The sequence below is a fragment of the Bombus pascuorum genome, chromosome 7 (genome assembly GCF_905332965.1).
Source record: "Bombus pascuorum chromosome 7, iyBomPasc1.1, whole genome shotgun sequence".
In the NCBI taxonomy this organism is placed as follows: domain Eukaryota; kingdom Metazoa; phylum Arthropoda; class Insecta; order Hymenoptera; family Apidae; genus Bombus; species Bombus pascuorum.
In genome coordinates this window covers 7156255-7171640 of record NC_083494.1, presented here as the reverse complement: position 1 = coordinate 7171640, position 15386 = coordinate 7156255, and the positions used below count along the sequence as shown (strand labels likewise).

At 34.3% G+C, this 15386-nt stretch overlaps 1 protein-coding gene across 3 annotated transcripts in view; it reads left to right on the top strand.

Moving 5' to 3' along the window:
* LOC132908940 (homeobox protein dve-1) overlaps positions 1–15153 on the top strand; it is a 60844-nt gene extending 45691 nt beyond the window's left edge. For 2 of the 3 annotated variants that reach the window (XM_060963403.1, XM_060963405.1), the window contains 5 exons: positions 2104–2246; positions 2964–3266; positions 10928–11476; positions 11862–12242; positions 14589–15153. In XM_060963403.1, coding sequence (XP_060819386.1) covers positions 2104–2246; positions 2964–3266; positions 10928–11476; positions 11862–12242; positions 14589–14765 — 1553 coding nt within the window. In that variant the 3' untranslated portion in view covers positions 14766–15153. The remainder of the gene's footprint in view (positions 1–2103; positions 2247–2963; positions 3267–10927; positions 11477–11861; positions 12243–14588) is intronic. The other variant, XM_060963404.1, reaches the window with a different exon arrangement.
* The last annotated feature ends 233 nt before the right edge of the window (positions 15154–15386 follow it).

The window sequence follows — 15386 nt, the reverse complement described above, 5'->3', positions numbered from 1 at the left end:
GATCTGTGCGTATCAAGAAAGCTTGCTAATAAACAGACCGCATAATACCGGCTGGTCGTGGTCAAATCTGCGGAGTATATGCCTACCTTAAACCAGCTGATCCCCATACAGAGACGACGCTAAGGCAGGGCACCTTAATGAAAACTATACGTCCCTGGATTAAGGTGGCCACTGGTCAGCTTTCGGTCTTCCTAGGTACGACCTGTCTTATGCATCCTGGGGGTAGACCCTATAGCAACCAGCGTATTAGATGGAAGTTTAGGGCATTAATACCTAATATCATGCCACCGGCAGTAAATCCTTTGTTGGTCATCTTACTGAGAGACTTAGCACCTTACATCACCGAGTATTGAGAACATCCTATATCAGTTTATGATTTAATATGTAAGTCGATCAACACGTTCATAACGAAGAAATCATGCATATTGAAAATAGTTCGTGGTAAACTTTGATATTTCATATTTAATTCGTATAATTGAAACGCGGAAACAAAGGAAATTAGTAATTAGATGATAAAAATATTTAGTAGAGCACAATGTAGAAATTATCCTTCCTTCTGTTTGTGTATTCATGACATTACAGAAATTTTATCCTTTAATATATAGACAACTATATGAAAATTTATTGGTTATATTTACATACAATTATTTAATTACCTATTTAATACGACTATCTATTTTTCTTATGCTCGTATATCGTAGCAAAATAATTTGCCCTTATAACATTAAAAATTGAGAAAATAGCAGAATTTCTCAATTACTTAATTCCTTACTGATTGTGTATTCGTATAACAAATAATCGACATCTATTCCATGGAGAATTAAAATTAAAAACGCCACATATATATCCTAGATAATTAAAAGTACGATATAAACCGTGACACAACGTATTTCCGGGATGAACAACTACTTGCAGTTATCGTTTCATTTTCAGCAGAGAGATACCGCCGGTATTTTGATTAATAAGTATTTCGTTGTTCTCCCAATGAAATCGGCAAAACCAAGTTTCCTTCCTTCTCCTTCTTTCGTTGTTTCCTCTCATTCTCCATTTCCTCAGTTTCGTAGAAGTCTGGGATTATAACCTGAAGTGGGATAGACTCTGGGACTTAAGTCAGGGTTACACAAGGATCGCAGCTATTGTGCCATCGCCCAGCTCTTATTGTCTCGGGATAGACGAGTGGATCTGCATATGCTTAGCACGAGAGTTAGACTTCTCTCAGCGATCTTCAGCTTCACGAATCATCTGGACCCTCGAATTCAAATCCTGAAATGCGAAAGCGTGTGCCTATTGTCGGTCGAATGTATAGAGCCGGAACTAGCTTGATTGTTCAAGAAGCCCTGTTCTCCATTTTGAACGATTGAAAACTTTTGTCGAAATACTCCGACTTCGTATTACGTTCGAATCGACTGTCTAATTGTCGAATTATACAAATTTATAGATTATTATAACACAGCACTACGAGTTATCTTGAAATATATACAAATATTGTAATTAATTAAATTTTTACTCTGTGAATTATCACTTGTAGTTTAGTATTGTTGAATATATATTATATTATTTTTTATTCGTATTTCTTTGATAATAAAACTGTACATTTAATTTAATTAACGTTAGTCAAAAACGGATAACAACTTATATAGGTACTTAATTTTTTTCTAAATCAGGTTACTTTTATTATTACTGCTATTAGAATTATTATTTATATTTATCATATTACGTCAAATACTAAACATTAAAGTATTTTGAATTCTGTAGAAGTAAAATTTTCTAACTAATGTGTCGACATTTCAGATATTTTTATATATTTCCGAATATTCCTATAAATTCGCGTCATACTAGAAAGTATCTTTTGACACTTATATTTGCGTTACAATAATTAAATGCTGAAAGAGTTTTACATACGAACTCTACAATTTTATGAAAAATGAAGTAAACATTTTGAGAAAATCATCATAGCAACAAGTTTATCAAGATTTTTTACAAATCATTTCTTATTTATGAAAAGAACTAATTTACTAATTTATGCGAATATAAACTCGAACGTCATGTTTGAGCGAATATTATATGAGAGAATCTTAAGAAAGAAAACAATGTTGATTTCAGGAAAAAATCTTCCAGTGCACTGCGTAGTCGAGACGATTCACAATATCGTAGAAACGCATGTAAGCAACTCTCGTGAGAACTGGCGGAGGCCTCAAGTAGAAACGGATTCTTACGTTATAATCCCTGTGGCTATGCCATTCCAAGTGAGTATTTCTTTTTTTTAAATGTAAAATTAAGTATTATTTTCTAAACACCAGCATTCATTTTTCGGAAAGTAATAACTTCAATCAGCAAATACAAAATTTTAATAAACATAGTAGTTACAAGCATAATTTCTACATAAGAATGGTTCAAAGTTCGTTTTCAATTTTAGCTATTTGAATATTACGAGGATAAAGTACATGATAAGTACATTTCTGTTTATTTTTTTTTATTGCAATACCACTTTATAACTAAGAACAATTTACTAAAACAAGCAGTATTTAAATGTCCTTGAATACTTTAATAATATGACAAGCGATATTTTTTAAATTACAAGGATGATAAAATACGTATTCAACTCTAAAATGAAATAGAAAGACATTTTTGACAACATTAAGTTAATTTACAATGTACTTGATTTTAAGACTGATACTATGTAAGAAATGGAAAATGTAACTTATCAAGTTCTTCCCTTGTAATCTCCATTTACAAATTAACAATTCAGTCTTCCGACGGTAGAAGAAAAAAATATAACAAAAATAATTTTAACTGTGATTTAATAAAAATAGTGTCATATAATCTGGATAAAACGATGCGTCTTTTATCCAGAGTTTACAGATTCCCTGTCTTTAACTTGCTTAAATTTAACCCTGTTTTTTACTTCGACTCTCACCACATATTCTAATAGTATTAATAAGATAATTCTTTCGTTTTTGCAGGATTTAGTAGGCGAGGCATTAGTACGTCTTGGTTATTCAAGCGATTTGATACCAAGCGCTAGGGGAAGTATCGTCATAAGGAACTGGAAACCTCTGCCAATGGAAAAAGTTGCGGACGGTCCTCTGTTAACAGTGGGTGATATTTTAGCTGAGCTAACATCAGTCGCCACTTTGAAGATTCAAGTATACCGATCGAGGCCGCCGCCGCCTAGTCCAGCGGCTGAAGTTAGAAACAAATTATTAAGATTATTATTACTCCATAGTCATGCACTTCTCGTCTCAGCTGGTTGTCCTCTAGACGAGGTAAGTTTATCAATTTTATATCAGCTTTTTCGTGTCTTTACGTTTAATACGTATGACAACGTCCAGAAGTACGTGGATATTTGTTCGTTTCTTTAAAATATTTAATTTAATTACAGTTATAAAATGGAAAGAATGGAAGTACTCATCCATAGAAAAATGTAGGATAATGTTATCCTTTATCAGAGCTGTCGTACAATCTCATGATATGATAAAATTCATTTTTAAACGTTAATATGCAATAAAAAAGATTTACATCTGTAGACGTTGAGCAACATCATATATATGTCTCTTGTGGAACATCTTTCTTCATCATCTTCGCTTGATTGTCAAGTTACGGATGAAATAGAGTAAACTACGAAGAATCGATTGATAAAAGAAATTCGTAAATTATGTTACGAACCGGATTAGGTCAGAATTAAATTATGAAGTATGTTAGTATGGAAAATTCACCGTTGTTGATTAAATTGGTTGCCAAAGAAAATATACGCGGAGATGAACCCATGCAACGTGTGGTTAACGCTGGGAGCCGCAGGAAGTGTTACTCGTAGGCCTCGTAACGTTAGCTAATCGGTTACTCGAGCGGCAAAGGTATACCGTCGTGGAGTTTCTCAGCGAATATTATAATTTGATATAATGGTATATAGTAGAGAGTACTGTATACGCATATTCTGTAAACTGGGACATACAATTGTTCGGTGTAATTATCACGATTTCTATGTATTGACTCTAACTACAGATCACAAAATAAGGGTTGCAATAAGTTCGATCGTGACCTTGATACCTGATCTTCCAGAGTTTTATGATACAAAGAGTCTTGTCCAATTGAAGTCACTTAGCTCTTGTTCCTATTCTTTTTATAGCCAAAAAATTAAGAAACAGAAAAGTAATAGGAGAAGAAACAGAAGAAATGTATAGATGAAATTTATGCATTACGCGGGGTTTCCGCGGAGAAGCTGCATGCTTCGCGTTGATCTCACCTCACAGAATCCAAGCCGAGCATCCAATCCTCAAATAAGAAAATTAGCTATATAGCACGAATGTAACAGTTAATTAATATTAGTTAATAGATTAGATTATATTAAATAAACAATTTATATTTTATATGACATTATCCGTTGACTCCATACGTAAAAATAATAAATATTGCTATCATCAATAGTTCCTCGTTAATTCCTATATTTTAGTAACGTTCATGTATTATTAATACAAATCAAGTACAGTGTCCACATACTTACGAATAGCAGTATACATTCATATATCGTAAACAGATCTGGTCTTATCCGTTTTAAATATTTCCGCAATATTGCTACATATTTCTATACTGCAACATTGTTTCTTTTTTATTTAATAATATTTATTTTATAATATTTTTGGAAAAACTTTTCCAAACAATATTTTTTGTAACTAAGCTAGAAATATAATAGCATTACCCAGTGTGAAACAGTATCATAATGACAATTAAAGACATAAACAAGTCATTGAATGTTTACAAGATTACAAATTAAATTAACAACAAGTTCAATCAGTTGTCCGAACAAAGATCAAGATCTGCTAACGGTGTTAAAGCATTAAACCGCGGAATTTAAGAACAACTTAAAGATCAAGCAGCCGAAAGGAATCTCCGTGTAAGACCGCTTAAAAATGTTTAAAATGTAAATCTAACCAGAAAGTGCTTGTCTTCGGGACACCTAATCTCATTAAGAAGTCCTCCGTCTTGTGCTCTTGTTCGTCCTTTAAGAACTAACAGTAATCTTTGCCAGATTTTTGGTCTCGATCCCCGTTGATCTCCGCTTTAAATAAATGTTTTCCCAGTTTCAAGCTACCACAATAGTATCTAAATCCTCTTTGTTCAATATAAGAAACATTCCCAATTAATTAAACCTACTGTTAGTTAATAATTCTACAATTTATTTTGACTTATTTTAGCTCATTTACTGACATTTCCAACATTTACACGACATACTACAAACCATTGATACATTTGAACAAAAATGGAACTATAGTATGTATTTCATATTCTAAGCTTTCACGATGATTAATTAGTATATTTGTGATTTTTTCAATCGTATTATTAGTACATTGCGTTTTCAGGTGAAAGGTTTTTAGGTCTGAAGAAGTGATACTAGCGGGATACTAGTACTAATAACACTAATACATGCAATACTAATAACACGATCGAAACCCGAAGAATCACAAATATATAGTACACTATAGCATTGTTATCCGTGACCATATGTCCTACGAGTATTTATATTAATATTTATAAAATTATTCTCTACATATATGTATCTATAACGCAATACAAGGATACTCGTTTTAAAATTGATTCATCTTTACATTTCGAGATTTCAACAACTTCTAACAATTTTTGTAAATTTATTTAATCAATATCGATTTTCTTCTTAATCCCCTTCTTGACTTACTATCGCGATACATATTGCTTCGGACATTTCACATTGTGGCTATCAAAATGATACTCGTAAAATAATTTATAGTACCAATATATCTACTGATCATAACTTACCATGTATACCATACATCTGAGGAACGTAACAGTTGAATAAAGTAATATACATTTTTAAGACAAATAAAGTTCCGAAAACCTAGGTGATCTTAAAAATATCATGTTTAATTTATAATTGAAATGATCATTCTCATCGATTGTCCAGAATCACGTTCAAAAGAATTCTAGCAACCGAATCATCGAAATAGAGACATTTTTTCTAATTCCTCAGAAGAGATAATCCAAAGAACTGAGTTTACTGGACTTCGTTTCTTCGAAGATTGAAGCATCATCGTACGATTTCCATGAGAGAGCAACGCGAGCGCGCCCTTTCGACGGCAACGAAGATCTCATAGCATGTGATAGGATTACCCTTTACTCAACCAAATTCGCATCCTTCATCAAAAGCCCCCTCGATATCGGAAGAAGGAGAAGGGTGATGGGGTATGCCACCCCCTTCGGGCGGGCATTATCTAAGTGCACTCTCTTTGAAGATCCTGCTATACTCGCCCATCCCTGAACTTTAATGCCGCTCGCGGTGGTCTATGATTACCAATTTTCCCTGACAGACGTTTCCTGTTCGAGTTTCGGCCCGTCGACTAATGGCGAACGGCTGTGATGGAGAATCACCGACTCGAGTTCATGCGACTTAATCTGCCGATCATTTGGCCAAGACTCGACATTCGCGGCCAAGACTCGACATTCGCGCTAGCTAACACTTGCTAACCAACCGATTTATGAAGTCTCGACAAATTTGCATGATTAGCTGTCATGCCTAGAATTGCCTTCCTTAACGTTTAGTATTATTGCCTGGAGCTTCATTGTTCCAGCAAGGTCTTTATGTAGACTCGGATCAATCACGAACGCGAATTCATCGTTCCATAAATGTTAGATTTCAATAATTCTCTCTAGTTGCGCATACAAAATGCAAAAACGGTAGACTTGCTCTATGCTTGGTAAATATGTACATACATATGTATACCTCATACATGATTTGGAAAGAAGAATTTTTGAAGATATATTAAGAGAAAGTGTAATAGCATTTTTCATCGTTATTTTTATCATGTCATATCATACCATTATAGGAGAAGAACGTTGTATATATAACGTTAGTTCATTATTCTGAGTAGTAAACAACTAGTATATTAAGTAAGTTGTAGGTAATATCCTCATCCGTTTCCATCACGATAAAGTGAGCAAACACAACACTACTACTTATAAAGAAGTAAAGAAACATATCAGCGGAGATAATAATTTGTACATTGACGTACTGTGTAAGAAAGTAGTACTAAGAACGATATGCGTAAGTAAGAGACAGCGGCTGGTAACATTAACGAATCTAGAATCTCGCAACAACAAATTTAAATCCTTGTCTAATTTTCTTGGTGGTTTTCCTGCTGTGTCTCTCGCTAGTATCCAACCGTTAGCCTCTGTATTACGAAAAAGTCTACATTGGAGCATTCGTTGACAATATCATGAGTTCAGTCGAGAATATTTGATCATCAGAATATTTGATATCAGTTCTTGCGATGACGATTGATTTACTACCACCCTGCGGATGATCAGCTGACGCTACTGCGTCATCTGGAAATAATAAATAGGCGTAAATCAGTGCTCGAATTACAGCGCGATGTCGTCAGATAAGCTTGGGTGGCCCGTCTTTTTTCTTCGACGGTGTTTACATGTATATCAACCGATTTCTGAAATCTCATGCCCTGTCAACCGCTTTGTGTCTCGACTGCCTACCTGAGTGATTAAGTGCTGGGTTGTAAAATTCGTCGGATGAGAAATTCTAACGGGTGACAGCCTGTGGATAATAATTGTTCTGCGCCGTATCTGACGCTACCAAGGTGCCATGGATACGCGACGGATTACCGCGTTATTAAAGTGGCGTCGAGCAACTTGATCCTCGCGGGCGGAGATATTTGTTCTTATAAATCATTGTCCAGATAACGCACACGTTTGTCAAACCTCGTACTACTTCCTACGAATCTAAACTTTTCCATAATCTGGCTTCTTAATGCCACACCACCGGTGGAATTATATCGCGTGAACAACGACATGTATATATTTACCTCGATACCCTCCTAACTCGTATTATCACTCGATACAGCAATACTTATAACTTTATTACTGTGTAATTTTTATGGACGTCATAGATATTATTAACAACTATTTTCATACTGTACGTAATTTGTAAAGAGCAAATAAAGTCGTATAAATAAAAGTGTAAGATACATACATTTCCAGGGTCGCTTTGAATTTGAATAGCATTGTAAAAATCACATCGTACGCGTTAAATTGTTTGTTACATTACTTATCTTTTATTAATCATTTGTTATTTTAATTGAATAAATAATTTCCTATATAATTTTGAATTCACTACTTATGAAGCAATGATTAATTTTTCAATCCAACCATATTTTGTTCCGTTTTGTGCTCTACTTTTGTTGTATATATTTGTATTACGGATAATAATAAATAAAAAGATAGAACACTTTAAAACTCGCAATTAAAAATCATTTCGATGAACTTCTGAGACATATGCTTCTGAAATTTTTTCCACATTTCTAGAAATTTGTTGTACAAATACGTGAATATGAAAGTATTTCATTTAGCACTCGTCTTTCTTCTTTCATTTAACATTTGAATAATTAGTTTATATCTTAGTTGTTCAGTTTCTACTTCCGTTATATACGAAATTTTACAATCCCTTCTTTGTTAACAAAATTTTTAAACTCTCCAGGCACGGCACAGCGTTCCCTTTTCTTTTTCGTACGTCTAGTGAGAATATAACATACATTCGTAAAGAAGTATCTATTGCATATAATGTTATAATTTTCTTTTAAATTATATAAATTATATAGTTATATATCTATTAAATTATATAGTTTTTTCAATGTATTTATTTGTTTCATTCGTCGCTTATTTCATCAAGTCCTAAATGGAAAACAATTGAGATATTGTTATTAAATTTACCACGCTCAACAGACATTCGGTGTTATTAAAAAGGAAGCAACGTACTTACAAATATAGCAACAGAATAACGTTCATCGGCAGATGCATGACAATCGTTTATGTATCTGTAACATGTATAAATGAACTTAACCGCGTGTACGCATCAATTTTTATCCGGCGCAAACACGCGCGATATCGCCACAAGTACGCACGTTCATATACATACATACATACATATATTTCTCCATGTAATCTAATGAACTGTTGAGAAACGCGCGTGAAACCTTCGCGTGAATTCATTCGTCCGTCGACTCTTAAAAGACACGATTCCTCGTGAGTTTTCTATGATCTTTATGAGATATAAAAATGCATAGCTTTTCAGCAAACATTTGGCGCTTCGGTGTTTGAAATAAACATTTCCTCAAATTCATATGTAGCATTTAATCGCATCTGCAGTTGTTTCACCGCTATCATTATCACTAATGGCACTATTGTATCGCGAATTCGTTCTTAGAATCACATTATGTTCATTATATTTACTTGCATTTGCAATTTTTCTTGTACCAATATCCTTGTTTGTCAAAATTATAGCTGCAACTGATAAAACTGAATCGCATTTCAATGGTGTCCTGTGTGTAATTTAAACCGTTTAAAAAATTCAGCTATCTTAACGTACAAGGGTTCTCGACCAAGAATAAACCGAAAGAAAGGATCTTAAATTAAACAATAACAATCCGGGAGGCGGTAAATATATTTGGTCATTTATTTTTGCAGCCAAATTTGAAAGTTATTTAGACAGAATTATTACTGTTTATTAAGAAATAGGAAGTCTAGTTACGATTTTCTGATAGACATAACCGTGGTAAGGCTTTAAATAATTTGAAATAAAAACTGGTTGTACCTTCGCGAAAATGAAATTTAATGTGGTAATTAATGATATCGTGAAACTCAGTAAGAAAGTCTGACGGATAAATGGAAAATTAATGTGGCTTGGAAATAGTGAAAAGAGAAGTTTAGTGGACTTATTTTCGTACAGCTGAAAATTAATCAGATGACAATTTACATTGTAAAATGAGAAAAAAAGACAGTTTGGATGTTATTCGAAGTCACTAAAATATTTCCTGCAAATACCAAGAAATCCGTACGTTTTTTCGTTTGCGATCATACAAGGAACGCAATTTTATTCTCACACGCTTGAAATTTAGCCACATAACAGTCCAATGTATGAAGTAATGAAAAAAAATAGTCTGGCTGTCATTTTGAACTACCAAAGACAAGCCAGGCTCGCCAAACGCATTAATTGGCGAGCGCTGTAACTCTCTATTGTTGAATGAACAGAGGTGACCGCGGTCTATTTACTTAATTCCGCCTTTTAAAAATTTTTAACGCAACGAAGACAAGTATGCACAAAAATGAAGAAAATTTTCAAATTATTTTGTTACAGCAATTGCTGGAGTCTAGAAACAATTTGTTGAAAATAAATGCACTAACTTCTTTCTGTCAAATCTTTAAATTATCGTTAAACTCGTTCTTCAACGTGGTGCATCAACCAGGTTGTTGTTTTACGTGATTTCATAATAATATTAATAACTAAAAAAATTTTCGTATATGCGAAGATAACTGTACCATACCTTGGAATCAAACTGAATTTTTTAAATCCGTTGTACTTTTTAATTAAAATTTTTTAAATAAAAAATTTTTAATCGAAAAACGTTGCCAGATTGCAAATTCCATAATCGGAGATCAGTCACACTACTTTTCTACTAAGTTTGATGGTAGTATTGATAGTATTAATTAGTATGTCAAGTTTCATGTATGTGAAAAGAAGAACAACGTATTTATACTTTTGATATATCGTTTTCATCAGTAATCAATAGTCAGACTATTCATTCGTTAATTACCATCATTAAATAGAATTGGAATTGCTGTAAGTAGTGCGTACGAAAATAAACGATCAAAAATTCATTCACTGTTTCCCGATTTATAACGTGATAAGCAAAAATCGTTAAATAAGACTCAGTACCACATGCCAGCACTAAAATACCTAGAAAATGTGCTTTCAAAGAGAAAGTTACGAGGATGCTATCATACTTATTATTTAAGCAACAACGAAATGCATTGCAACTGAAAGAAGGTTCTCATCTTTGTTGCAAAGCAATTGTTTCAGTTACTCAAGTACAACTTATTGTTTGATTTGCAGATGACATTGTTATCTCTCTGTAGAGGTGGAAACGATTTATCAGAGGAAACTAAACGAAACTTCGAATCTTGGTTGCAACAGCAACAGTTGGGTTTAGGTCTAAACCCAATGGTACCTTCCTCCAACCATCATCAGCATCACACGCAGAGCCCTCAGCCGGACGGAGGCGGTACCATTGGATCGGCAGGTGGTACGATCGGTCCTCCGCATCCCGCGCTTCTTCAATACTCACATAAAACTAGGATGAGAACGAGTTTCGATCCCGAACTGGAGTTACCACGGCTTCAGCGATGGTTCGGTGAGAATCAACACCCGTCACGTCAACAAATTCAACACTACGTCTCGGAATTGAATGCCCTAGAGTCTCGACGAGGCAGGAAGCCCCTGGACGTAAATAACGTTGTCTACTGGTTCAAGAATGCCAGAGCCGCTCAGAAGAGGGCTGAGAACAGGGGTGTCAATGGTTACAGCCCTCCTGGGCTCAGTCCGAGAGGCGCCAGTATTGTCAGCGAAGATTGTACGGACGAGGAAGAGGATTCAAGGAACCAGGTATGTGCCGAAACACGAAAAAATTAAAACAACTGTTGCTTCTTTAGCAGAGATACGGAGTCAACAGATTTTGATTAAAGCTCATCTTGATACAATTGAAAACGAAGTTGTAATTTTTTCAAAAAGAAGAGCAAAATATTCGATGTTATAATAATAAACCAAGTATAACCCTAATTTTTGGCAAATTTATTTTTCAAACAAATATTAAAACGAGTGTTGGTCTTGATCGCTTCTAAAACGAATATCAGATACGATACAAAATTCAGTTAGTAAACATACGTTTTTAAATAAAGTATAAGGTCCAACAAATTTACTATTGGTATAACGATTGCCACGTAGTTACCAATGTTTAATGTGTAATTATTATTATGCATTTGTATTTCAGTCGACATCACCTTCTCCCTGTCCACCTGGCAGCCCACCCGTTGGTCCATTGTCACTTACAACCAGACCCGAGGATCAACAACCTGCACCTTCAACGCCATCCTCGGTAAAACAAGAAGATGCCAGGGTATCCTCCGGTTCAGAAGATGACGAGACAAGACCGACCGGTCCATTGCCGCCTGGATTTTCTCTGGTTCCTAGTTCAATGTTTGGTCATGGAATAATGTATATGTCACCTTATCTGCCGCCACGTGGATCTGCTGGTTGTTCCACTAGCATGTTGGACGAGAGGAGGAAAAGGAACCGGACATTCATTGATCCTGTAACGGAAGTACCGAGACTCGAAACTTGGTTCACTCACAATACTCATCCCAGTCACGCGGTAAGTTGAACGATGCTATTTAACCATCGACATGTACATTTGTCACTACTCGGCATTAATACTCATCTAGTCATTGAAACAGTTTTACGATATTTCTTGGATGCTTGAAGCTAATACTATTTTTGAAAACTTGAATAAATATATTCGTGCAAGTCGAGCGAGAATGATCAATAATAATGTACAATATGATGGCCAATCTTTTCATCTAGGTAACATTTAGAATTACATCTTTTTTCGTTTTCTGATTTCATGTAATAGGTAAAAATAGCACTCATGATTGCTCAAGCTTAAAGTGTTAGTACGTTTTAAATATGATGTTAGTAAAAAATTGATTTAACATCGCTATATTATTTCATACATCCTTATACGTGATTTTATCCTTTCTATGTCCTTGATTGTAACGAAGATGTAGTCAGAATTGTAAATTGCATTCTCTTAAAGATTATGCGTTTAATTCCCGTGGCTGTGAATAAAAAAAATATAATACAAAAAATATAAATTGCACACTTTTATATAAAATGGTTCACTCAATGTAGTATTTATTGCATATTCATTCACATAATTTAAATACTTTCTAAATTATAGTCAAAAATTGTTATATACCAAAGTTACGTGATTTCAAGAAACACGTAATCTGCGTACTTTTTCGTGGAATTATTTCCTTCGAAAGATTTAATGGTCAACTTTATTTGAAACAGCATTATATTTCTTGTACGGTTTGTTATATTTTTTATACCAAAATTTTAACAATTCTAAATAAAATATCTGCTTGTATTTATACTGACATATGTATAAACCAATTAATTAACCGAATTTTTTTGTCTACTATATGAAAATATATCTTATTCCTTTAGTAGCGATAATATTCTCAGGCTTCTTATGCGATTACGAAAAAGAAAAAAAGAACTGATATTCTGTATGAAAAGATAGATATTTATGTTCAATTGTATAAAAAAAAATTTTTATGATATTTACATGAAATATTATTAAAATGATGATGGAATAAACAAAAAATTACGTAAAAGTACAAATTATGCCAAATAAATACTCAAAAAATGAAGCCAAACATTTTCTAAATTATTAAATTGAAAGTTATCTAGTGCTAATACATTTTTGTACAGATTTTTTTATACTCTAAAATTTTTTTTAAATTTGAACACAAAAAATTAACATCCTATTTGGGAAAATAAAGTTCAGCTTAAAATCTCCGAAAAGATTACACGTGAAACAAACCATATCCCATGTGTTTATCACATAATAAATTTAGATGTTACGCAAAATATATGAGTAAAATAAATTACATTGTATATTTTATTATTAATAAATTTCCAGTCTTACACTTACCTTTTACGAGGGTGACTCAAATATAAACGAGACTTTATTTTTAAAATAATTTTATTCAGTGAAATAACATAGCCAAGCACATATTATTTTTCAACATAGTCTCCTGCTTTGGAAATGCATTTTTCCCAGCGGATTGGGAGATTTTTGATCCCAGCATCGTAAAAAGAAGAGTGCTGTGTCAGAAGCCAATTGCGCACAAAGGCCTCCACCGCCGCGTCGTCTTGGAATCGTTGTCCTCCTAGTGCTTCTTTAAGCGGTCCGAAGAGATGGAAATCGCAGGGCGATAGGTCAGGACTGTAGGGAGGATGATCAAGTGGAGTCCACCTTATTTCCTCTAATGTTGTGCAGGTTAGAGCTGCTGTATGAGGCCTGGCGTTGTCGTGGAGGAGAATGACGTCTCGAATCGGTTGGTTACGCCTTTTCGAACGATAAGCAACCTTTGCCTCCCTCAAAAGCTCACAGTAATAAGCAGCATTTATTGTGCGAATGTTCTCCTCCGTAATGCTGGTTCGAGGACGACGATCATGTTCCACATTTTCAACCAGTTCACGTCCTTCCTTGAACTTCTTATGCCAGGCAAACACGCGAGCCCTTGACAGTGTCTGATCCCCGAACTGTGCAGTCAATCTTTGCAGAATTTCTATTGGTTTGACGCCTTCATGTGTGAGAAATTTAATAATAATGCGTTGCGCAACTGAGAGGTGTACTTGTTGCTCTGACATCTTGAATACTACCGCCAAACGTGTCTGAACTGGACAACGGCCTGCTCTCCCCACTCCTGACATCCCAACCAATGCACACTAGAAGCGGCCGCTCGCTCCCTTTAAATTTACGCGCTCAGAAACAAAAGTCTCGTTTATATTTGATTCACCCTCGTACTTCGAAAATTCAATAAGAATCAAGACGTAACTAGAATCTACTTTGTTTATAATTTTCACCCCATTTTGTTACTTTCGTCAATCAATCGATTATTTTAAGAGGTTTAATTTGTTTAATTCGCAGTTGATTCTGAAATATACGGAGGAGCTGAATCGGATGCCGTATCGACAAAAGTTCCCGCGACTGGAACCAAAAAATGTACAATTTTGGTTCAAGAATCGCCGGGCCAAGTGCAAGCGCTTGAAAATGGCCCTTTTTGAGGGCGAATCACCACAAACGCACCCATATCATGCAGACTAGCTCGTCCCCTCATGTAACGTAAAGTAGGAACAACTAAGGTGTCACAAGACACGATCATTTATGTACCGTAAAACGGAAGAAAAGAAAGAAGGAGGATTGAAAACGTCGTTAATCAACCTGTTATTCTTTAATATCGTTGACTTGTGACCATATTCGCCGGTTACACTTTTGTTGTAATTATCGCGTAATAATTAATATAATTACTATGGACCTTAATAAGTGTACATAATGAGAATACTGTCGAATAAAAACTATACGTCATGATTTATAGCATCGTCATTATCCTTCTTAAATAGTATCGATGTGTGTATACTTCCTTGTTTGTAAATATTCTTCTCCTCGTCTGTTATGGCTTAAGGAACAAATAAATAAAGAAACTTTTCAAACATGCGATGCATTGAGATATTATTATACCCATTTCATAATATTTCTTTTGTTTAACCATTTACTTATGCTACCAATGAGGCATAATTGGATAGTAAATGTTATATATGTAATTATTTACTTGAGGAATGAATTTTGTTGAACTGCGAGACAAATTTTTCACTTTTATGTATTATTAATAGCAAGAATGCGGATTTTTTTATATTTCTACTATGATTTTGCATAATTTACTAGAAC